Here is a 24878-nt window from a genome sequence, read left to right on the forward strand (position 1 = left end):
GCGCCCGGCCTGTTTGAATTCTTTATGGACATGTTTTTGTTGTCTCTTGTTTTTTCTGGTTCTTGCCATGGGGTCTCATTTCCTTATGTGTCTGATTCTCTTTTACCATGTGCTCGCCATGGTACTTGAAAATCTATTTGTGTGACTAATTGGAGCCTAGGCTGATGGTACCTTCCTCCAATGAAGAGTTCCATTTGCTTCTTTCAGGAGTTTGTGGCGCAGTCTGCGGTAACCTCAATCCAAGTTCAAGGCTTGAGGTTACCGACCACCTAGGAGACACAGAGTAGGGCTGCAAGTCTGCACTGGAGCTGACTAACTTCTGAGAATGCAGCTCTTTGGGATCTCAGCGTATTCTGGGAAGAGTCTTCTATCTGATCTCATACCATGTGCTCTGGGCTTTTATTTGTGTTCCTTGTCTAGAGGAGTCATCAAAACAGCAGTTCAAAGTGGCCAAAATCAGGAAATGCCTTTGGCGTATAAGTGAATTTCCTGCATGGTGTATCTTTGTAAGTTTATGTTTTTCCTTTAGTTTTGTTGTGGTAACTCCTCACCCTCTGGTTGTACCAGTATACCAGCATTTTTAATTGTCTTCGATAAAAGAACTGATCTCTTAGCCTGGCATTACCGGAGGAGAGAAGTCCGCCAGGTGCCAGACTCCGTTTCACAGAGACGGAAACCGTGGCTGGGAGAGGCGAGGCCGCTTGCCCGGGTCTCTCAGCCAGTGGGGAACGGGCGAGGCCGGGCCCAGGGAGTTCCTAGACCCGCCGCGAGGGGGCAGTGGTGCGCAGAGAGCGCCCGGGTTCTGAGGCGCCGGCGCAGCCCGGGGCTGCTTTCTTCATGGAGGTCTTTGCTTCTCACTGTCAGAGTAAAGAGAAAATGATTTAGCCTATTATTCCAAGTCCCGTGTCTCTTCCGCTCCGTTCCATTTGTCAGACTCTGGCTGATGCCTCCTCTGGCACAGGGAGGGGGCGCGGAGATAAAGGACACCAGGTCCCTACCCTTGAGGACCTGCGGTCCGCTCAGTCCTCTCCAGGCTAGGTCTCTGGCAGATTCCCCAACTCCTCGTCTTTGCCCCTGCTGTTCCCTACACGGACGTGCCTCCCCTTCCCCATCACTGTCATCGCATTTTGCCTTATTCTTAAAGCTCAGCTCAGATGCCAACTCCTCCTTGGAGCCTCCCAAACACCCCGTCAGAATCCTGCCCCCACCCCCTGTGCGCCAGCCCTGGTTCTGGATCTCTCGCGGCTTGGAGTCCGGTCTGGCCACGTGCTTGCCTCGCCCTCCAGACCAGAAGCTCCTGGGGCAGGCAGGGTCCCCTCGACTCCTGCTCCTGCGCCAGCCCAGGGTGCAGTGAGTGCTGGAGAGCGGGAAGCTGGAAGGTCTGCGAGCTGGGATTCTGGCAGGGCGCGGGGAGGTCAGACCCAGCACCCAGAGGGCCCCACCGTGGCAGCTCCTTTCTCCACCCAAACTCCAAGCTTTGCACTCACTGATTACCCAGGGTAATCTCCCTACCTTTAGGTCAACTGACTTTGGACTGGACTCAACATCTGCAAAAACCCTTTCGCCACATAATGGAATATAATAATTGAGTGCATGTTCCCATCATATTCACAGGGTCCACGTACACGCAAGGACGGGATCACAGAAGGGTGATTCTGTCACCTCACTGCTGAGAAAATGACAAAAGAAGCTTCCAGCTCCAAGAACCAGTGGATAAAAAGAAATGAAACTATAAAAGCACCAGAAGAAAACATAGGGGAGTTTCTGATTAGCTTTGGAGTTAGACCTTTCTGTGCCCCAACACCAGAAGCCATACAGAAAAAATGTATAAATGGTTCTTATGCTTTTGAAGAAAAGCTCAGCCGTATTCATAAGAAGATGATCACAAATTTAAAATACAATTGAGATTCCATTTTTCACCCATCAGATTGGCAGAAATCTAAAAGTTTCATAACGTTCTTTAGGCAGCGTGTGGAGAGGCAGGCGTGTGTATTACTGCTCGGGCCGGGGAGCTCCTTCAGCACTCGCCCTATGGGGCACAAGAGGACAATAGCTACCAAAATTTTTGAAACACCTGTGTTAGGCAGAATTCTAAGGTGACCCTGACTGGCCTTCGCCCTTCTGTGATCCTGTGCTTGCGTGTACATGGACCCTGTGAATATGATGAGAACAGGAACTCAATGATTCTGTTCCGTTAGATGACAAAAGGGATTTTGCAGATGTAAGTGGGGTCCAAAGTCAGTTGACCTACAGGTAAGGAAGATTATCCTGGGTGTTCTGAGCCTGATCAGGTGAGGCTTTGAAAGCAGCAACTTTTCTCTGGTAGAAGTCAAAGATTCAAAGCACGGGAGGGATCCACTGTGCCATTTCTGGCTTGAAATTGGAGGCAGCCACATGTTAAGGACTGTGTACATCCTCTAGGAGCTCAGGGAGGCCCCCTGCTTACGGCCCGCAGGAAACCGGAGACTCGGTTCTGGAACCACAAGGAACCAAGTTCTTCCAACAGTAGCAATGAGCTTGCAAGTAAATTTCCCCCCAGAGCCTCCAAACGACAATTAAGCCTTGCAGACATCTTAGTGTCAGCCTGAACAGAGAACCCAGCCAGCTGTTGACTTCTGACCTGCAGACCGTGAGCTAATTGGTGGGTGTTGTTTTAAGCTGCTGAGTTTGTGGTAATCTGTTATGCGGCAATAGAAAACTAATACGATACCTTCAACTCAGCAATCCACATTTGGGAATTTATCCTGTAAATATATTTGCACACATAGGAGACAGTATGTGCATGAGTATTTATTGCAGCACTCTTTGTGATACCAACCCCCTAAAAAAAACCCCGAAAACAAACAAACCCTGAACTGGAAACAACTCAGATGTCCACCAGTAGGGAACTGGTTAAATGAATTATTTTAATCTATATAATAAGATATTATGCAGTGACATAAAAGAATCAGGGAGCTCTCTAATTACTGATAAAGATCTCTAAGATGTGTAATTAGTGAAAAAAAAGGTACTACATGGTATCGGTAGTTTATTATCTTTTATGTGAAAATTGGCATTAAGAATATATAATATTTTGTATTTGCATAAAGAAGCTGTGAAAGGGTAAGTGTGATACAACAACAAGTGGTGACCTACGGGAGGTGGGGACCAGGAGGGACAGAGGGACAGAGGGACAGAGGTCAGGGCGAGGCTTTTTCCCATACGCTTTCTATATATTTTTTTGAACCCTGAGAATATACTAATGAATAAAAAAATCAAATAAAAACGATTGATTTAAAATGAATCAGTGGGGTACTGGCCTCCCAGCTTCTGACCTGAGCCTGCTCCCTTGCCTTGCCACCACAGGTTGATTCTGGGGTATGTCTTCCATGGAACCCTTGACCTCTGGCACCCCCCCATCCCCCTCATGCCCTAGGGCAACTAGAAACAAAGTTTAGATAGCTGTGTTCGAGGGAGTTGGCCCTCCGAGACTCAGTTTTCCCACCTGTGAAATAGGGATGATAATATCTCATAGGGTTGTGAGGGGATTAAATGAGATAATCCATGCCCAGTGTCCAGCCCATAGAAGTGCCAGCCCTAAGGAGACGCTCACGGCATTTGCACTGGCTGGACATGGGAAAGAACATTCCATCCGGGCAGAGGGAGTTTCCCAGGAACACGTAGGTGGGTGATAAATGATAAGGACAGCTCCCTCTGCTTCTCTCGTGCTGTGACACTGTCCCCATCCGTCCCCCTCCCTGTGTCTCTGTTCCTTCAGTTGCAAATGAGAGGTTGGACTGAATGAGCTCACTCTGATTTGCATGTTTCAAACTCTCGGTGACCACGGAGGACACCTTCTCATTTCAGATACGGGTCGGCAAAGCCCAGACGCAGTGGCGACTTGCTGAAGGTCACAGTGCATGACAGAGAGAGGCAGAGCCAGAACCGAGGGCCCCGGGCTCCCGGCCAGGCCCTTGCCCTGCACGCCTCTCTCTGCCCAAGTACGTTTGTGTCCAGGCAGCCACGTGGAGAGACAGGACACTCTGTCCCTGGGACTCTCCCTACCTTCCCACGTTCTGATTGTTACTAAGGAAGGTTTGCTGCCCACCCAGCCTGGTGTCTCCCCCACCAGGAGCCATAGAGTGACACAAATGTGTTCCTGGTGTTCCCTGGAGAGGGCACCCTAGGAGCAGGTGGGGCCAGTGAAGGACTAGGACTTCTGAGTGCCCAGAGTTGGGGCTCTTGTGTCCACTGATGCGAGCTGCCCCACAAGAGCCTCTGCCATCCAGCCCAACTACCAGCCCTCACCTGCAGCGCCCCACCTCCCTCCCCGCCTGCTCCTGGGCCTCTGACCTCCTTCCAGCTGCTTTGACTGTACTTTTCACCCCCGGGTTTCATGAGCTTCTCAGGGGCCCGGACCCCATATCCTGGCTCTTGTTTAATTAGTGTGAAGTTGGTCTCTGATATTTGAGCCTTGACCCGAGATAAGGAATTTGAGTGCTGCTTTTAGCAGCAGTTGCGTTTGCGACAGCGCAATGTGTCTGCCCATTTCAGGCGGGGTGGGGAGGCCCTGTGCTGCACGTTGCGTTCGCTCTGGGGAGACGTGGGGGCTGTTGGTGACCATTTGAGCTGACGTGCAGAGGGGACAGAGACCCCTCAGATGTGCAGGCGTGCGTGTAACTGATTTCAGACTGACTATTCTAATCCTGTTTTGACTGATTTAATCTGGTTTTAGTACGTGTTGACCCAAGAGGTTTGAGCCGGTTCGCGCTTGTTTCAGCTAGTTTTGATTGGTGGGCTCGCTTCAGCTTCAACAGTGTGCTCAGTTTGCATGTACTTGTGTCTACTGGACCATCCCAGGATCACCTGTGTCTGTTTCGATTTGGGTTAGTTTGATAATAGCGGGCACTTTGTGCTTGTGTAATGTCGGTACTGTTGATTCCAAGTGCTTTGCATATATGAATTCATATAATCCTCATTACTATAGCAGTGACCTTGTGCACATGGAGAAACTGAGGCACAGAGAGTTTAAGAAACGGTTGCTGGGTGAGGAGCCAGGGTGTGAACCTGCTTTCCCTGGCTCCTGTGTGATCAACCGCCACGACCCTGGCTCCTAGCGCGCTACCACGCCGTCTCTGCAGAGTGACTGTACCGCTTCGAGATGACGTGATACCGTCCGAGCCAGTTTGTTCTGCTTTCGCTGGCTTGACCCACCCACAGCCTCGATTTTGGCACGTTCTAATTGACACATGGCCCTCGGGCCTCGTGAATCCTGCCTGGAATGGAGACCACGGTGTTAGTTGCCTGGGGCTGCTGTAGCAGACCACAGCAAACTTGGCTGCTCAACACCACAGAGGTTTATTTTCTCACAGTTCTGGAGGCCAGAAGTCCAAAATCAAGGTGTCGGCGGGGCTGCTCTCCCAGGCTCTTCCTTGCCTCTTCCGGCTCCTGGTGGCTCCAGATGCTCCTTGACTTGCGGCCATGGAACTCCAATCTCTGCGTCTGTGGCCACAGCGCCTCCCCCTCTTCTGTCTGTGTCCTCTGGGATATTTTATAAGGACCCTTGTCCGTGGATTTAAGGCCCACCCAGATAATGCAGGATGATCTCCTCATCTCCAGATCCTTAGCTTAATTACATCTGCAAGGTCTCTTTTGCCAAATAAGGTCACGCTCACAGGTTCTGGGGATTAGGACATGGACATGTCTTTTTTGGGGCTTCCACTCAACTCCGTACAACTATTAAGGTCACACCACTGTATTCTCCCCCACCCCCAGGAGGATCCAGCTCTTAAAAGTGATTCTTCCTGTTTCATTGGTATTCACCCAACTATTGGGGTTTTATCTGCTTAGGGATCAAAAGGGGAAAGCGTGGCTGGGCGCGGTGGCTCACGCCTGTAATCCTAGCACTCTGGGAGGCCCAGACGGGTGGATCGCTCAAGGTCAGGAGTTCCAGACCAGCCTGAGCAAGAGCGAGACCCCGTCTCTACTAAAAAATAGAAGGAAATTATCTGGACAACTAAAAATATATATATAGAAAAAATTAGCTGGGCATGGTGGCGCATGCCTGTAGTCCCAGCTACCTGGGAGGCTGAGGCAGGAAGATCACTTGAGCCCAGGAGTTTGAGGTTGCTGTGAGCTGGGCTGATGCCACGGCACTCTAGCCAGGGCAACAGAGCCAGACTCTGTCTCAAAGGAAAAAAAAAAAAGGGGAAAGTGTGAAACGTGCTTGCACTTTCCGAGACCCATGTATTTAGTATTCCTGGCTGGAAAGATTAAGACTTCCTGGAAGTGTCAAATGAGATATGCAGATGTTTCTGTAAACAGGCCCTCAAGGGTAGCGTCAGCTTTCTAAGATGTTCCTGGTGATAATACCAAGTTCCTTATCCCTGGGAGAGCTTTCTTTAGGGAAAGCGACGCTGAATTGAAGGAGGGCAAATAATTAAGAGATGAGGGGAAGCTGTTGGCCCCGATATCCCAGCACCGCGAGCACAGAGTTTGAAAGAAGCTACAATCTAGACACAGAGGAGGTGGCCCTTACTCAGAAAATAGACTTCACGAGGGAACAGCACTCAGGGCCCTTTGTGCTCAACTGGCTCAAGAACCAATGATCCAGAAATACGACAGAAAAGGGAAAGCCGTGTTTCTCTTTTCTTCGTTTCCCCACTTCCACCCACAACGAACAACCACAGACCCAACCAGCTGTGAGAGTCGACTTGGTCCTTGGACCACTGTGGCCGCTGCTGAAGCAGTGTGCCGGGGCCCTTGGGGCTTGGGTTTGAGGTCTGCTTTGTCCCTAACAGCTGTGTTTCCGAGTCTTGCCTTGCTCGTCCGTACAATGGAGACAGCAGGTTACCTGGGGTAAGGCCCATGCCTGGCACATGCCGTGCGTGGTAGATAACACACTCAGCCTCTCCGGCTGAGGTCATTACAAATTCATGGTCAGCAACTTCAAATGGTCACCCTGCACTGCCAGAAATCCTGCAATCCTACTCTGATTCTCTAGTGGGCTCACTAGTGACAACTATGTCACACCCCATCCTCGAGCCTTCGTCCCCTCCTCTTTTCCCACCCTGCTTTGGCTGCCACTTGCTCACGCTCCTTGGGAAGGTCCCTCATCTTTGCATGGCTAATTCTACAAACTCGTCTCTTCTTTCCCCTGTCTCTCGGACAACTGTCCCTGCTCCTATCAGAGGCCAGCTCCACCCTCCTCTGCGCTGGATCGGTACCCTCTCCCCGTGTCAAGGATCCCCTCTGTCTGTGTCATCAACTTCCACAGGCCACCCCCATCAGCACAGAAACAGGGGTTTATATTTTCCGTATTTGACCCCCTACCCCCTTCCAGCCAATGACCTCTTTCTCTGCTTCCCTTTGCACTAAAACTTTCTAAACAGTTGCCCTCGGTTGTGCTCTTTGAGTCACCGGTTCCTGTTTGCTGATCCATCTGTTCAAATCCAGCTTCCGTCCCTCACTCTTCCGCCGAGGGTGGAACCCTCCACAAGGTTGCCCCAGCTTCCTTGTTGCCAAATCTAGCACACGTTTCTCTTTGTCCCCATCTTACTCAACCTTTCGGCAGCGGTCCACGCGGGTCACCTCTCCTTCCTTCTTGAAACACTCTCTTCCTGCCACTGCCCTCCCCTGGCCTGCCCCCCACTTCCCTGCCCGCTCTGCTCCCTACTCTCTGCCAAACTTCCGGCATGGGAGCCTCCCACCTCAGTCCTCCTTCCTCCTTGCCGGTCTGAGCTGGAAACTAGTAGAGCATGGGTCACGTGAGCTCTATTGGTCAGAGCAGTCCCCAGGCCCACCCAGACTCAAGGGGAGGAGAAGCATCTCTGCCTCTCCCTGGGCAGAGGAGCAGAGGATTTGCAGCCGTCTTTGGCCCACCGGGCTAGAAACTGAGCAGCTTTCCTTGATTTCTCCTCTCTCGTCCACCACGTCTGATCCTCAGCAGTCTTGTCAACCCCACCTGCAGAATATGTCTCAAACAGTGTCTCATGGCCACTGCCACCGGCCTCGTTCAAGCCTCAGCCTCTCTAGCCCGGGTCACGGCATTGCCTATATCTGGCCTCTCTGAATCTGCTTTCACCCTGTACTCGTCTGTTCTCCCCAGTGCGGCCAGCGTGGGCTTTTGCACGTGGACTTCAGATGACTTCAGTCTCATGTTTAGATCTGTGTGGTCAGAAGACAATTCAAGCTCCTACTAACACCTGCACGAGCTGGCCCCAGCTTCTCCAGCCTCATCTTGCTCCTCTGCCCACCTCGCTCACCGCAGCCTGGCCGCTCTGGGCTCTCCTCTGCTTCTCAGACAGACCAGCTTGTGCCAGGTGTCGGGGCTCTTGCTCATGCTTATTGGCTTCCTGCAACCCCCTCCCCTGGGCTCTGGGAATGGCTGCCTTCTCCTCCTGCAGGTCCCAGCTCAAACATCGTCTCCTCTCTGAGGTTGCCTTGACCTCCACGTTCCTCCAGGTCCTTGTGCTGCGTGCAAACTTTCACACCCTTCACACTTGCAACGACTTCGTGATCTGTGTTTTGCTTATTTATTTGTCTGTCTTCCCCTTAGATTGCAAACTTCACAACGGCAGGACCCATGTCTCTTTGGTTCCACGCTGAACACTCAGCACCTAGCACAGAGCCAGGCACATAGTAAATACTTAACAAATGTTTGTGGAATGAATGAGAAAATCAAACAGTAAAGCATGCCAGGGCGTGGCACAACACACCTCCACGTGGCCCAGAATCTTATCTGCCATAAGCTCCAGCACGCTCCAGCAATGCCACACTCTTATCACGCAGAAGGTTCCTCCACGAGGCACCTTCCTCGATACAATCCACAGGCTCCCGGAAGCCCAACATATCACAACTTGGCCAACAGGCTACAACATTAGGTCTGGCCTGGATCTCACATTCAGTCCCAGGGAGCACTGCCTTGAGATCTGGACATGTCTAGCTAACCACAGGGAGCCACGGGAAGCCTCCTCCCACCCCACATTGGCCAGAATGCTGTTTGGGACCCAAGCATCTGAATCCCCACGCCTCAAGCAGCGGGTTCTCGGCCAGGGACCTGGGTCAAGCAGACAATGTGTCTTGGTCTTCCCAGAAGGCCCTGCTCAGGCCCCAGAGAAGAACAGCCCTTTCCGAGCAGCCAGAGCAGCTGGGAGGGTTTGGGGTGGCGAGAGATCTGGGCCTCTAGGGAGTGGAGGGGAAGCCTGGCCTCTGCTCTGCTGTGTCCTGAGGCTTGTCACTGCCCCTGTCTGGCTTCACCTCACCCTGTGGAAAGAAGAGAGCCTGAGAGGGCCTCTAGGAGCATCTGGATAGATGGGCAACCAAGGCCCAGAGAGGGCAGTGCTGCCTAGGGTCCCAGGCAAGGGAGGACAGAGTCACCACAGAGGCCCAGGCCACCACCTGCCTCTCAGGAAGGCTGAGGGCTCAGAGGCGAAGTCCTGCTGGGGTTCCCTCACCTGCTGCTCTGCCCCCGGCCCTTGGACAAGGCCTCGCTCTGGCAGAGAATGAGACAGAGAGTGAGTCACCAGGAGGGAAAGGGTCACAGAAAAGGAAAGTGAGGGTGTCCCGCACCCACCGGCCCTGCCCTTTTCCTCTCCTCCTGGGCCAAGGAGCCCAGTGAGTCACGAGATTCCACTGGGGAGGGCTCAGCGCCAAGCTCAGTGATGACGGAGAATGCCGTGTCCCTGCCTCCTGTGCACAGACCGACAGACAGACAAGGACAGGCAGGGGCCCAACCCCCCAAACAGATATAAGCAGACACCCATGCAGATGCACAGGTGCCTCTCCAGACAGGAAGGCAGACAGGGACAGGGACAGCCGCACAGCTACACACAGACATGCACGCCAACAGGAGCACAAACACCGGCATGCGATGCACTGACAGAGCGACCCCTGACCCACAGAGACAACATCCAGTTGGATGCATACACAGATACACAGGCACACAGCAGGCAGGCGGGTAAATGGATAGACAAACAGACACAGACAGACAAGGACAGGCAGACAGCCAACATGCAGACGCACAGACACACAGGCACACAGAAGCTAGACAGGTAAACAGACAGACAAGCAGACACAGACCGACACTCAAGCAGGAACACCCCACACACAGCTACTCAGATATACACATGGACACACACAACGCACACAGGTAGCCTCTGGGGGTGATTTTGGGCAAAAGACAGGCCGGATGCCCCGGGCCAGCCCCCAGCCCCAGAACCACGAAACTGATCCCTATGGAGCTCTTCTGAGCCTGGCACAAGCACTTCTGAAGGCACCTGCCATCTCTGGCCCAGAGGATATGACATTTACCAAAACCGAGGTGCCCACCCTGCAGTAAGAGGAATGCAGGTTAGATATGAAAAGGGACTTCCCGACCAGGAGAGTGTTGAGACCTGTAGTGGGTGATTAAGGGTGACTGGGGGAAAGGGCGGGTTTGTGGTAGGCAGGAAGCCTGTTCTGACCTCGGGCAAGTGTGTTATCCTGAGCCTCAGTTTCCCATCTAGGCTTTGTCCTCGCAGGTCCCTGCAGGAAGCAGATGGGCAGCTCCTGGGTGTGTTAGTGCCAATGCTGGGGCCCCAAGACGTTACCCCGCAGCCCTATCACCCTACCACCAGGGCAGGACCCCCTTGGTGACTGGCTGCCCAGTGCCCCCTGGCAGGGGTAACCCAGCCACAGGTGTCTGTTGTCCTGGTCTCTCTCCCCTCCCCCAGGGCTTGGGCTGCTGAGGATGGCCCCAGATTGCGGGAGGAGTGCGAGGAGGTCAGTGAGAGGGCAAAGGGAGTCCCCGATGCTGCTCTACTGGGTGGCACGTGAGGCTCAGGGCTGGGGACAAGGGGACTGTCCAGGTGTAGGCTCTTTCATCCTCCCTGCTGGTAGAGTCCTCTGGCCTGGGCCCAACCTTTGGAAGCGAGGGGATTGCGCAATGGGAGGTAAAAGGTGGTGGCAGGCCTGGCGAGACAGAAACCCCATTGTTTGGGGCCCAGGCCAGCCTGGGCAAAGGAAGGGTTTATGCCCGGGGCAGGAAGGAGGGGCTCTGCAGGGGCGCCAGCTGGCAGGCTCTTGCCTATGGACCCACGGAGGGGGACAGGTGCCAAGCAGGATGCCCTTGGGTTCGTTAGAGGGGGCAGTGCTCGGCGAGGCACCCAGGCAGACTGGGGAGGGCAGACACCACCAGGGGTGGCGGGGTGCAGAGGCCGCCCCCACACCACACCCAGCCGCATCCTGGGATGAGCTGCCCGGGACATGTGCAGGGTCCCGAACCGTCCTCCTCCGGATTCCAATCATTCCTGGGAACTGAGGCCGCTGGGGGTGGGGGGCCCAAGCCTGGGGGGCACTGTGAAGAGGGGTGCTCATGGCTGTTTTTATTCCCTGGGGGGTCAGGGGGAGCTTAGAGAATTTTGCTCCCCCACCCCATCATTTCCTAAACTCCTGTCCAGAACTCAGAGCTTGGGTACCCCTTATCTCCCCTTCCCTACCAGAGCCTCTCAGCCCGCGGTGAAGCCACTGGGAAGTCCTTCCCGGTGTCAGACCACAATCCTTTCTGCTTGGGTTCCTTCTGAGGGAACGGCTTCCACCACCAGAGACCCGGCCAGGACATCACGTGCTCCCGCCCCCCAGCCCGCAGGCCGGGTCCTGGGTTAAGGGCAGCTGCTCCAGGTGCGAACCAGCCGGCCCCGCCCTCCCGCCGAGCGCCGGGCGGCGCGGGCGGCGCAGCGGGCGAGGCGGTACAAAAAGCGTCCCGCCCCGCGCTCCTCGCTTGACTTTGAGTGTCCGGCCGCGCAGCCGGCAGGCGGGAGGCGCGTGGGGCAGCCTGGGCCCGGCCACACCCTCACCAGGTAGGGACGCTCCCCTGCTCAGAGGGCAGAGGTGTAGACGGAGAAGGAGCGGAGAGGAGGACCGGCAGGCATAGGGATCTAGACAGATGGCAGAGAGGGGCAGCGGAACGGGCAGAGGGACACAGAGGAACAGAAGAGAGGACAGGAGAGACGGGGAGACACCAGCGCGCCGTCAGGGACCCAGGTCGGGAATGGAGGCTGCGGAGGGCAGAGGGACCCAGGACAGGACAAAAGACCTTGGGTCTGAAGGATGGGTGCTGGGCGGGTGGCGGGGGCACCAAGAAAGCCACAACCCAGATTTTCTTGTCCTTGAGGTCCCTAGGCAGGTCAGAGAGGAGCTCCATTTCTGCTCAGTCCCTTCCCCTCTAAGCCAGGGCACACGAACTGTGGCTCCTCTGCTGCCGTCCTGCCGGGGGGCTCAGGAATCGAGGTCTCCCACCCTGCTGTACTCTGTTAGACTCACAGCTCCAGGAGGCTGGGAGACCTGTCTCCTGGTGTGGCGGGAGTCTCTGCTGCCCGCCCCCTCTGACCCCCAACCTCTGCCCTCCTGGGCCCAGGAGGCACCATGTGGAGATGTCCACCAGGGCTGCTGCTGTTGCTGCTGCTGGCTGGCCAGGTGGCCCCGGGTACCCGGCAGGGTCGTGGGCGCCGGGAGCTAGCACCGGGTCTGCACCTGCGGGGCATCCGGGACGCGGGCGGCCGGTACTGCCAGGAGCAGGACCTGTGCTGCCGTGGCCGTGCTGACGACTGCGCCCTGCCCTACCTGGGCGCCACCTGTTACTGTGACCTCTTCTGCAACCGCACCGTCTCCGACTGCTGCCCTGACTTCTGGGACTTCTGCCTTGGCGTGCCACCCCCTTTTCCCCCCATCCAAGGTGGGCACCAAGACGGCTAGGAGGGCGGGTCGCTTTGTCAACCCCAGACTCAGCAAGGCTCGGGAGCAAGGCTGATGCACTGACGTTTCAGTGGTGGCTTTGCAGACTCTGGGAAAGAAAACCTGCCTCACTCCCTGCTCCTCCGCAAAGTCCCTGCTGTGGTCTAACTTTGACTCTCTCTAATGAGACCGAAGGAGAGAAGACCCTGGGTTGGGACTCTAAATTGGCCCAGGGAAGGCAGCCTCTGCCCTTTCTCCCAGTCCTGTGGCCCCACCTGCTGACTCACCCTCTGCTGATAAGGCACACGGGGCTTGGTCAGAGGCATCTTAGCCGTTCCCCTGCCTTTGCTCAGGATTCTGTGCCCCTGAGACACTGCTCATACGTGGGTCGTGGGTCAAATCCGTGCCTGCTTTCAGCCCTCACCACCATCCTTTTCCACGCGCTTACCCCCGTCCAATAGGAAAGTCATTTGAATTCCTTCCCACGGTTCTCTGGGCCTTGGGCCAGGAGACTGCACACCTGAGTTGTCATCCCAGAGTGCTGTGTTATCTTAGGGGAGTTGCTTGCCTTATCTGTGCCTTGGTTTTCCCATACTCCTCCCACTTCCCATCTCCAAGCCCTATCTCATTTAAATGGCAAAGGATCCCAGGAATGTTGTGGCTGGTATCCAAGTGAAGCAAGAGGAATCCAAATTAGGGTCATTGAAGAACTTCCCAAGTAGCAATTGGTGTGTGAGGTGTGTGACCCTATAGGAGATGTCTTAAGTTATAGTTTGGCTCTAGTTCCAGTGAGGGCAGGAACAGTTGGGAGGGGCAGTGTGTGTGTGTGTGTGTGTGTGAGAGAGAGAGAGAGAGACAGACCGAGAGAAAGACCGAGATGACCTGGGGAGGGTTCAGGGTACCTGACTCTGAGGACCCAGCCATCCCAACCCTCCTCTGTGGCCCTGGTTCCACTTCTCTTCTCCTCTTCCCTCCCACCAGGATGTATGCACGGAGGTCGAGTCTATCCAGTCCTGGGAACCTACTGGAACAACTGTAACCGTTGGTGAGTGTTTGGGGCCTTGGGTGGGGCTTACCTTGTGGGCCTTGTGGCCAACAGACTTGGTCCAACCCTGTCCCTGCTACTCATTCGCTGGGGAGAAGTCCTTTCCCTTCTCTGAGCCTCAGTTTCCTCATGGGAATAACATGGGAATTTTAACACTGACCGTGTGAATTTACATAACAACATTCCGACAACATTCCCAGGAGTGGTCAGCCATGGATGCCTGGCCCAGGTGCCACCCTGGAACTGGGCGTCCTCCCCGCCCCTCCTGGCTTGGGCTGGGCTGCCCCTCCCAACTGCTCCTGCTGTCACGGGAGAGTCAGGGAGAGAAGGGGGCGCCAGGAAGGAAACCTCTGACTGCAGCATCCACTGCCCTGGGCCAGCGAGGGTCAGGGATGGCTGAGCTGGCGGCCAGCCAGCCTCTCGCAGGGCCTTCCCTGGAACGTGGCCCTGGCTCCTGTTCCCACTCCTCCCCACCATTCCCGCCAGGAGGAGGAAGGGGTCATGGGTGCCCCCCCACTGAATCTGGGATGGGAAGGGGAGGAAAGCTGGGTAGGAAGGCTGGAGTGCCTGAATGGGAATAATGGGGACCCTGCGACTTGGAGGAGGCACTTGGAGGAGGCGGCCCTGCACCCCCTCCACCCCTATTCCCTCTTTGCCTGGGACTGAGAGGCCCCAGGGAGAAGGAAACTTTTAGGAATGCGTTGCACATAAGCTGTTTCCATTGCCTCACTGGGGTGAGGGGTGCCTGGGTCACAGAGAGGGGAGGACACTGCGTGTCAGCTGTCAGCGTGTGTCTGGGTGAGAGAATGTGCGCGTGCAGTGTGGGTGCGTGCAGGCTGTGTGTGTCCAGAAGGATGGAGCATGCCTGCCGGATGCCACGGGGCCTCTGGCTGCTGAGGGGTTAACACTCTTTCCCACTCCAGGCCCCCTCTGGAATGCTGGGACCTGCTGCCACCAGCCCTGTCTAGACCTGTGCTGCGGGCAGCCCTGGGGGCAAAGGAGGAGGTGGCAGGAGAGGGCTGACCAGCCCACTGCCCTCCCCTCAGGATAGCTCTGGGTGGCTGTGTTCCCTCTTGTCACCTGAGTGGGGGTGGGGGCACATCTGTGTGCCTTCCAGGGTGTGCGCGCCCTCAGGGATGCATGGAGAGAGCCCAGTGAACGGAGGGGAAAGGAAGGACGGGAGAGCCTCCCTTCCCCCGCCCGCTCCTGCAGCACAGCCCAGCCATACTGGGTCCTGGTTTCCCCTGGGGCTCCTTAAAAGGCAACATTGGAGGCGGGAGCCTTGGGTGGCTTGGAAGGAGGCAGTTTAGCATCTTGTAATAGCAGTTATGAGCTTGTAAAAGCATCATAGAATTCATAGAATTCAACCCTTCGGTCCACTCCTATTTATTAAAGACCTACTGCGTGACAGGCACCGTGCTGGGCTGGGAGATGCAGCCAGAACACAGCAGACACAGTCCTGGTGCCCCTGGAGCTTCTAGGCTAATATTGAAGGACATAGGAAAACAATAAAGAAATAGATCACTACGTGCTGTTATGGGGGAAAAGAGAGGACCACAGGGTCTTAGTTTAGAGTGGGGCAGGCAGATGGGCCCAGCTCGTTGCAGCTGCAGCTGGGGAGAGGGGGTCTCATAAGCTGTGATGAGGATTTTGTATTTTGTTTTAAGTGTCATGGAAGCCACTTAGGGAGCACACCATCTGGTTTGCATTGTGCAAAGATCTCTCTGGCTTTGGAGTAGGTAGGGAGTGGATTTTTGGTCAGGGGTGGGAGACTTGATTAGGAAGCCATTGCCACGGTCCAGGTGAGAGATGACAAGGCGGCAGTGGAGGGGTGGGCAAGGGCAGGTGGACTCCTGATGTGCCATCCCCAGGCCCTGCTGTTGGGGGACGCGGGAAGGGGACACCGTAGACCATGTGGTACTCTGATTTGAACTGGGTGCCATTTTCTGAGTTGAGGATGTCAGGGGAGGAGCAGGCCCGGGGAAGGCAATTTAGGCTATTGTGAGCTTGAGGTGCCTCTTACACATCCAGTGATGTTGGGGGGCAACTGGACATGAGTCTGAAGCTCAAGGAAGGGGCTCTGGGCTTCCTGTAACAAGAACGATAACAGTAGGTATCAATTCTGAGCGCTCGCGATGGGCCAGGCCCAGTGCTAAATGCTTGCAAGGCTGTCATTTAATCCCTGGAAAGTGGGACTATTACTATCATCTTTTTTTCTTTTTCTTTTTTTTTGAGACTGAATCTCGCTCTGTTGTCCAGGGCTTGAGTGCAGTGTCATCATCACAGCTCGCTGCAACCTCCAACTCCTGGGCTCAAGAGATCCTCCTACCTCAGCCTCCCAAGTAGCTGGGACTACAGGCGTGCGCCACCATGCCCGGCTAATTTTTCTATTTTTTGTAGAGACGGAGTCTCGCTCTTGCTCAGGCTGGTCTAGAACTCCTGACCTCAAGTGATCCTCCTGCCTTGGCCTCCCAGAGTGCTAGGATTACAGGCGTGAGCCACCACGCCCAGCCCTATTATTATCCCCATTTTACCGACAAGGACATTGAGGGAAAGAGAGCTTAAATAATTTTCCCAAAAATCACATGACTAGTGGGTGAGGACTGGAACCCAGAATGTGCATTCCAGAACCCATGTTTAGTCATGTCACTATACTGCCCCAGCCATTCATTCATCCCACAACTGTTTATTGGGTGCCTACTCTGTGCTAAGTTTTCCCAAGCACTGAAGATAGCAGACAATACCTGCCCTCCAGGAACTTAGAGTCTATGAGGAAACAGGTATAAGCGACATAAACGCCTAAATATATAGCACGTTAGATAGTGATGACATGCTAAAGGAAAAAATAAAACAGGGAAGTGGGATAGGACTTATAAAGGATGTTGCATTTTAAGATGGGGTGGCCAGAGAAGGCCTCCCTGAGAAGGTGACATTTGAGTACAGACTTGGAAGAGATGAGGATGAGCAGAAGGGATGTGGGAGGAAGAGCAGCTCAAAGGCCCTGGGGCAGGAGGATGCTGGTGGAGCATCAGGGGCCAGCCCAGCTGGGCCTTAGAAACCAGGATTAGGAGGAGGAAGGGGTCAGAGAGAGGACGGGAGGACAGCCAGGCAGGGCCTTGTCACTGTAAGAACTTTGGCTCTTACTTTGTGATGTGAAGCCAGTGGAGAGTTGGGCAGAGGAATGACATGATATGACTTAGGTTTAGCAGGGTCACTGTGGCAGCTGCGTTAAAAATATACTAGGGGGAGAGGAGGGGGCTGGTGCGGGGCAGATGCCAGGAAAACAGAGAGGAGGCCACAGCAGAGACCCAGGCGAGAGGGGAGGTGATCAGACCGGACTGTGGTGGCTGCAGGAGAGAATGAGAGTAGTTTGGATCCTGGATTTGCCAATGAATTGGATCAACATGTGAGAAAAAGTCAAGGGTGACTCCCAGGTTTTTGGCCTGAGCTCCAGGAAGGATGGAGTTGCCATTTTCTGAGAACTCTGGGGGTGCAGTCATGGGAGATCAGGAATTTGGTTTGGGGTGTGTTAAGTTTGACCTGCTGTCAGACACCCCAGTGGTGATGTTGAGTAGCAGCGAGATGCTCGACTCCAGAGTTCAGGCAGAGATGTGAGCGGTAGATATAAACTTGAGAATGGTGAACTTGAAGTTGACATTTAAAGCCACCAGGCTGGACGGGATCACGTAGGGGTTCTCCCACAGTCGCTGGTACAGAATCCTAGGCCCATGTTGACCTCTGGGGCCCCATCCCCTCAGAGGGCCCCGGGCCCCCACCCACCCTTTCCTTCCCTCCTTTCTCGCCAGCACCTGCCACGAGAAAGGGCAGTGGGAATGTGACCAGGAGCCATGCCTGGTGGACCCAGACATGATCAACGCCATCAACCGGGGCAACTACGGGTGAGAGGCCCTGGAAATGCTTCCAGCGGGCACACACGCATGCACACGCGCACACACACACACTTACGCTCTCCCCGAGCTGCATGTCGTGCCAGGCACACCCTTGCTCAGATGTTATCTCTGTGTACACTCAGCCACCATGCATCTCTCCCACCCCTATCACATGTCCCCAGGACCCCAGACTGGACAGGAATGTGACTTCCTTGCATCCCCTCTCCTTCAGGTGGCGGGCTGGAAACCACAGTGCCTTCTGGGGCATGACCCTGGATGAGGGCATTCGCTACCGCCTGGGCACCAACCGCCCATCTTCCTCTGTCATGAACATGAATGAGATCTATGTAAGTCCATCCTTGCCATCTCCCCATGACTTAGGACCTCAGGGACGCTGGCACCCTGTGCCCAGCTCCTCCAAGGGCCTGGACCTATCCCCTACCAATAGGCTGTGTGTCCCTGGGCAAGTTTCTCCCCTTCTCTGGGCCTTTGTTTCCCACCTATAACAAGACATGCTGCACTGGAAGAACTGATGCTCAGATTCTGAGTTTTGAGGTCCCAGCATCAGCCCCTCCTGGCCTCCCCAGCCTGGGAAAAATGCTGTTGGTCCTAGTACAGCTGGGTTAGGGCCCAAGGGGCCAGGAGGTCGCCTTGGTATTTTGGGAAGGGAGGGACAGACACTCCTCCAACTCTGGCCAGAGGGCAGCAATTCTCGGAAATGAGAGCCCAAGAGAGGAGAGGGCTTCTCCCTTCCCCCAGTGGGACCCTCTGGGGGACAAATGGGAACCAGACCCAAACAAAGTGTGGGGAGGGGGAGCTTCCGCAAGCCAGAATGGGGCATGCACCAGTGGCTCTGTCCCTTGTCAGTGGCAGGCAGGGGGAGGCAGGAGGGGCCCTCCCTGCAGGGAGACTTCAGCCCGGGGCTGGGGTGACCAGACCCTGCCCTGTCCTTACTCCCCTGGGCCTCTGGCTATTTTCTGCCTCCTGCTGCTTGCCTTGGCAGCCTGCCTGGTCACGAGACCCGCTGCTTATTCCCGCCCCTCCCTTTGGGGCCTGAAGCTCAAGGCCCTGTGGAAAGAAGGGTGTGGCCGACCAGAAGGTGCAGAGGAAAGAGGCAGGGGTTGAGAGTGGAAAGTGGAGTGACCCTGGCCTGGCCACTGCCCTGTTCCTGGGCTGGCTGCCTCATCTGTAAAGCAGGACCGGTCACCGGGTCCTGTGCCACCTGATACTTGGGAGGCACTAAATGGTGCCTGGCTCTTCCACTCAGGTTGAAGTTGGAGGTAACTGGAATCCCACAGCAGCAGGAGGGCTCAAGATCAAACTGCACAATGGCCTGGACTCTTGGTGGCCCTCCAATGCCAATGGGCCCCTGAGGGGCAGACCAGGGGAGGCAGGAGGCAGACAGGACAATCTTTGTCTTGCAGACAGTGCTGGGCCCAGGGGAGGTGCTTCCCACGGCCTTCGAGGCCTCTCAGAAGTGGCCCAACCTGATCCACGAGCCTCTTGACCAGGGCAACTGTGCAGGCTCCTGGGCCTTCTCCACGGCAGGTATGTCCAAGGCCGGGGGCTGGCATGGTGCAAAGAGGGCCAATGCTTGAGGCCCCTGACGTCCCCTCTGCCTCCCCCATCAGCTGTGGCATCCGATCGGGTGTCAATCCATTCGCTGGGACACATGACACCTGTCCTGTCGCCCCAGAACCTGCTGTCTTGTGACACCCATCACCAGCAGGGCTGCCGCGGCGGGCGTCTCGATGGTGCCTGGTGGTTCCTACGTCGTCGAGGGTATGCGGCAGGGGTGTGGGCAGGGAGGAGGGCAAGATATCCCGTGAGCAGGGCCCGGGCCGTGCTGCCCCAAGTCACTTTGCCCCCCTCTTGCTGCCTCTCCAGGGTGGTGTCTGATCACTGCTACCCGTTCTCGGGCCGTGAGCGAGATGAGGCTGGCCCCGCGCCCCGATGTATGATGCACAGCCGGGCCATGGGTCGGGGCAAGCGCCAGGCCACTGCCCGCTGCCCCAATAGCCATGTCCATTCCAATGACATCTACCAGGTCACTCCTGCCTACCGACTCGGCTCCAATGTAAGTTGGCCCTTTGGCAAGGGGGCAGAGGCAGGAGGGTTGGGAGGTTAGCGAAAGGCTGAAGCCTCACCCCAAGAGATGCTCTCCCTCCACCCTCCGCGCTCCAGGAGAAGGAGATCATGAAGGAGCTGATGGAGAATGGCCCTGTCCAAGGTCAGTGCCCCTCTGCCTGCACTCTGATTCCAGAAGCTTGTGCCTGCTTGAGACCGGGCACAGTGGCACGAGTGGTCTGCACAGCATTGAGCAGCAAGTCCAGTGGGGTGGGAGTGGGGGAACCATGTCCCCCCGCTGCAGGCAGCACCTGGGGGGGCACTTAGAGTCTGGGTACAGAGAGGCCTTGGTGTCTGGGTGTACATCAACAGACTCAGGCATCAGCGCTAACAGGCCGAGCGGGCCCTACTTTGATACCTGCCCACAGCCCTCATGGAGGTACACGAGGACTTCTTCCTGTACCAGGGCGGCATCTACAGCCACACACCAGTGAGCCGTGAGAGGCCAGAGCGATACCGCCGGCATGGGACCCACTCGGTCAAGATCACAGGGTGAGGGGTTTGTGGGCACAGGGGCTTGGGGACAGCAGGGCTTGCACTGGCGGGGGTGGGACTGGGGCCCGCCTTGAATCCTGACAATCTCTCTGGAAAGCCAGGATTGCTCTCCCCATTTCCAAAGGAGGGAGCCGAGATGCAGAAAGAGGAGGGACTCATCCTGGGTCACCCTGAGGGTTGGGAGCCTTGGAAGGTTTTCTAGGAACAGTTCCTTCCTGACACACGGGGATACAGTAACCCCAGTGAAATACAGATGAAGATGCAAGAGTTGGTCAACCTCTCCCCATCTCAGCACCTGTCCCAGCTCTGCCTGACTCACGGAGTGACCTGGGCAGGTCACTCCCCCAGGCCTCTGTTTCCCCATCTGATATAACAGGAGATGTCAATCATTGATTCCAATGAAATTAATGAAATGTGCTTTGCAGTGGGAGTTTGGGGCCTCTAAGTTACCCACATTCTCTGAGTCTCCTCCTTTTCTGGTCCTTGGCACCCACCCCTCCCTGGCTTCCCGAGTGAGGTGGGGCAGGCGGATGTGAGGTCCCACAGAGCTGGTGCCTAGGCTGTGGGTCCCTGGAGGACCCAGGCCCAAGTTCCCTCCTCTCCTGCTCACCCCTCCCTGTGTCCCCTTGGTGCCTGCCCCCTATGCTGGGCTTGGGAACACAGACTCCCAGATGCCGAGAGCGAGGGAGGTGCAGAGAGGGACAGAGACGTGCTCAAGTCCTAAAGACGCACCCAACTTTCGCAAGGGCCTTGGATGGGGAAGGCCCCGGGGTTGGAGCCCCTGAGAGCTGGTAGACTCAGCGCCTCCCTCTCACCCACTCTGCCCGCAGGTGGGGTGAGGAGACGCTGCCCGATGGAAGGACGCTCAAATACTGGGTGAGGCTGCTGTCCCCTTCCCCTGCCCCCTCTTCCTCTTGCCCCACTCGCATTCCCCTGCTCACCCCCCTCCTTATGCCCAGACGGCGGCCAACTCGTGGGGCCCAGCCTGGGGCGAGAAGGGCCACTTCCGCATCGTGCGCGGCGCCAACGAGTGCGACATCGAGAGCTTTGTGCTGGGCGTCTGGGGCCGTGTGGGCATGGAGGACATGGGTCATCACTGAGGCCGAGGGCGGCTGGCGGAAGAGCCCCCTGTGTGGCTGTGCCCCCAGCCCCGCCTGACGGAGCCCGGGGCACAGGCGGGCGCCAGGGCTCTAATCCCAGCGTGGGTTCCGCTGACACAGCGCCCAGCCTGGGAGCTGCGGGCAGGCGAGGCTGGTGGAGCCCCTAGACCTCCCAGCGGGGACGGGGAAGGGCCTGGCCTGGGAGGAGCAGAGCCTGCAGATCCCAGGACCCTGGCACCCCCCACCCAAGATCACGGAAGCCAGGACACCCCCAGGTCTCCATCCCCACACTCCTGTATTCTTATTCTTCAAAGATATTTATTTTTATTTTCACTGTTTTAAAATAAAACCAAAGTATTGATAACTGCAGTGCCTTGGAACTTTTGGGAATAGAAAGCCAAGCCAAAGCAAGGTGGCAGGTGGTCGGCCAGCAGAAAGGACTGCCTGAGCCACTGCTGGCTGGCGGGGGGTGGGGCGGACTAGAAATCCTAGCCTCCAGTCAGCCCTAATTGTCAGTGCCCTGGGCATTGACCCACTCGGAGGAGGAACATGGATGGCGAGGCCTTTGGCCTCAGAAACGTGGGCCGTGGGAATCACCTTTCAGATGCTGAGTCAGCGCTGCCTGCAGGGGGAGCCCTGCCCACCAACCAGCTGCATTGGCGCCAGGGCCCAGCGGGCAAGGGGGGCCCAGCCCACAGAAGCTGCAGCCTCTGTCTCTGCAGATCATTCTCGCCAAGCCACCCAGGCAGGGGGGCCCCTCTCCTTCTCGTGGGCCAAGCTGAGCATGCCTCCCGAGCCTGCTTCCCACCCCACCTCCCCTGGCTCCCAGCATCAGCAAAATAAGCCCACGCCCTGGCCTGGCTTTCAAGGCCACCAGGACCTGCCCTGCCAGTCCCTCCCCAGCTTCTTCAGCCTGTGCTCCGGCAACTCCGGAGTGTGCACTGCCCTTCAAACGCCCAGTACACGTGCAAGCCACCAGGCATTTGCACATGCTGTTCCCCACTCCAGATGCCCTTCCATGCCAACCCCCTGTCCCACTCCTACTTCAAAGACAACTCCAGAGCTCCCTCATCCAGACAGTACCTGTGGAGGGTGGCCGATGTGCCAGGTGCTGTGCAAAGGACTCATGAGACCCCAAAGCACCCCAGCCCCAGCCAGCATGGGTTAGACACCCCCTCCCTCACCGGCATTCTGCCCTGCCACCCACTATTTCCCGTGTCTGGGTGTCTACCTACCTCCCCCATTATGCTGGAAGTTCCTCGAGGGCAGGGACTGGGTCTGCTTCAGTAGTGGGTCCTGGTACCCGTACTGCTACCCTGGTATAGGTGGTGTTCCAGTTTAGGGAATGACTATGACCCAATCTTTCACCTCCACTTCCCTCACAAGGCTTTGCCCCACCCCGTGCCTCGAGGCACAGCAGCCCAGCCAGCCTGGTGCTCCTTCCTTTCCAGGAGTGGGGGGGGTGGGGGCGGGGGTAGTGTTTTGCCTGGGGAGGGGCATCCAGCAGCAGGAATCCTCCCCGCAGCCTCCAGCACACAGGGAAGGCAGGGGTGGCAGGAGTCACCGAGGGGACAGTGGGGATGTCCTCCTCCCTGGCAGCCCCTTGGGGCAGCTTCATCCCCCATGTCCCCCGTGGAGGCATCACCTGAAAGGAATGCGGGGCGCCGGATAGCTGCCGCCTTTGTCTCGCTTCCTGTTTGTGGCCCTGGGACAAGGCCACGCGGGGAGCCCCGAGGAGGGGTGGCTTCCGCCCTGGGACGCGCCCCACTGCAAAAACCTCGTTCTGGAGCCGCTCTGGCGAGGCTGGAATTTTCTACAAGGACCTTTGGAGGAAACTATGGGGGGGCAGGGCAGGGAGGGGAACAGAGCGTGCCCTGCGGAAGGCCAGGCCCTGCGACCCAACCAAGAGATGGGCCTGGTCCTTCCTCAGCCTCCCTCCAGGCCTTGGAGCCCCAGGCCGGCCCTGGCATGGGAGAGGGTGCGGATGGGGGCTGGGGAGGCCTCAGCGGATGCCTCAGGCCTCGTCAGCCACCCCTGCTTCTGGACGTAGGTGATGGATGTGCTCCTGTCAAGAGTGAGGCCCAACCTCCCATGCCCTTGAGTTGACTCAGCTGAAAGAAATTCTGGCACCCAGCCCCGGGCTGTGTGTCCTGGGGCTAGTCCTTTCCTTTCCCTGGGCCGAGGCCAGGGGTCATTCGTTAGACAGACCTGGGTTTCAAGCCCTGCTCTGTTTGCCTCTGAGCAATACTGGAAGTGTCTCCGTCTGTAGTGCGGGATAGTAGTACTCACCTGCCTCCTGGGGCTGGTGGGAGGATTAAATGAGACAAAACATGCTGAGCTTTTAGCTCAGTGCTTGGAACTTATTAAGGACTTAATAAATGGCAACAGCTATGTTCATTTTAAGGAATTGGACTTGATACTACCAAGGCTTTTCATATGAGCTAAACATTTACAGAGTGCTTAACCACAAGTTTCAGCCAGCACATTGTTCTGAATGATACATTATCTCATTTAAGCCTCAAACAAACAACAAAAACTATTTCCAGAAGCACAGAGTAACAAGAAAGTTGCTGAAGGTCAGTTAATAACGGAGACAGGATTCAAACCCAGGTATCTAAATCCCCATCACACTCCTCGGCTCTGAACTAATTGATGGGAGTGGTTAGGATGGATAGTGATAGTTCAAGATCCCTCCCCAAGCCCTTGCTCTGTCTGGCAAACTCTTACTCGTTCTTCAAAACCCAGCTCAAGTCTTCCTCCTCTGGAAAGCTTTTCCTGACACCCATCTTCTGGATCTCCCGCACTCCTGCAAACATCCCTGGCACAGAGGAAGTGCCTGTTGACAACTTCTCCTCCCACAAAGGGGCGGGACAGTCATTTTTCTTTTTCTTAGCTCCATCCTTTCCCAGCCACCAAATGTTGCACTTGGGCATTCATTCTGGTCTCCTGTGGGGCTCTGCAGGGTCCCAGGGCACCTGACTGTAATCTCGCAGGGGCTGCTAAGTCACATCGCTCCACAAGTGCTGATGCCTCACATCTTCCTGGTCTCTTGCCAAACCCCCAACCCTGCCTGGTGCCCATTAAGGGAAAGGAATTCATGCCTACTGAGCCTGCAGTGGGCCAGGCCTTGGGCTGAGTGCTCCACACACTTCAGCTCATTTGATCCCACCCACATCCCCGGGAGGAAGTGTGTTTCTAGAAACCCAGTGTCAACCATCTAGGCAACTCTGAGAATCCAAGGAAGGGGTGGACCTCCCAATTGTGAGGAGGGCTAGTGGGCCCAGGCAGAGCTGGAGCCCCAGACTGCCAGGACACACACTCTTTGTTTCTCTGTCTCTGTCTCTGTCTCTCTCTTTCCTGCCTCTCTAGACTAACTCTGCGTGAGCAAGGACATGTGGCCAGTGACGGAGCCTGAGGCTCCCAGTCCAGAGGCATTTTCTCAGTTCTGATTCAAAACACAGAAGTTTTCTGATTGGCCTGGCTCCTGTCAGGTGTCTGGCTGGGGGCAATCACCTGTGGCCAAGGGGCAGG

General features: G+C 56.2%; 1 protein-coding gene across 2 annotated transcripts; it reads left to right on the top strand.

Moving 5' to 3' along the window:
* Nucleotides 1-11762: 11762 nt before the first annotated feature.
* TINAGL1 (tubulointerstitial nephritis antigen-like 1) lies at nt 11763-21705 on the top strand. Of its 2 annotated transcripts, XM_012642313.1 has the most exons (12): nt 11763-11816; nt 12374-12691; nt 13672-13735; nt 17542-17634; nt 17858-17972; nt 19050-19173; nt 19257-19407; nt 19513-19702; nt 19810-19855; nt 20121-20244; nt 21078-21123; nt 21207-21705. In XM_012642313.1, the coding sequence occupies exons 2-12, from the start codon at nt 12382-12384 to the stop codon at nt 21345-21347; spliced, it is 1404 nt and encodes a 467-aa protein (XP_012497767.1). In that variant the 5' UTR covers nt 11763-11816; nt 12374-12381; the 3' UTR covers nt 21348-21705. The 2 variants fall into 2 exon arrangements, with proteins under 2 accessions (XP_012497767.1, XP_012497768.1); XM_012642314.1 differs by lacking the exon at nt 12374-12691 and having other exon boundaries at nt 11790-11816; nt 21207-21366.
* Nucleotides 21706-24878: the final 3173 nt, after the last annotated feature.

Source organism: Propithecus coquereli, unplaced genomic scaffold (genome assembly GCF_000956105.1).
Source record: "Propithecus coquereli isolate 6110/MARCELLA unplaced genomic scaffold, Pcoq_1.0 Scaffold178, whole genome shotgun sequence".
In the NCBI taxonomy this organism is placed as follows: domain Eukaryota; kingdom Metazoa; phylum Chordata; class Mammalia; order Primates; family Indriidae; genus Propithecus; species Propithecus coquereli.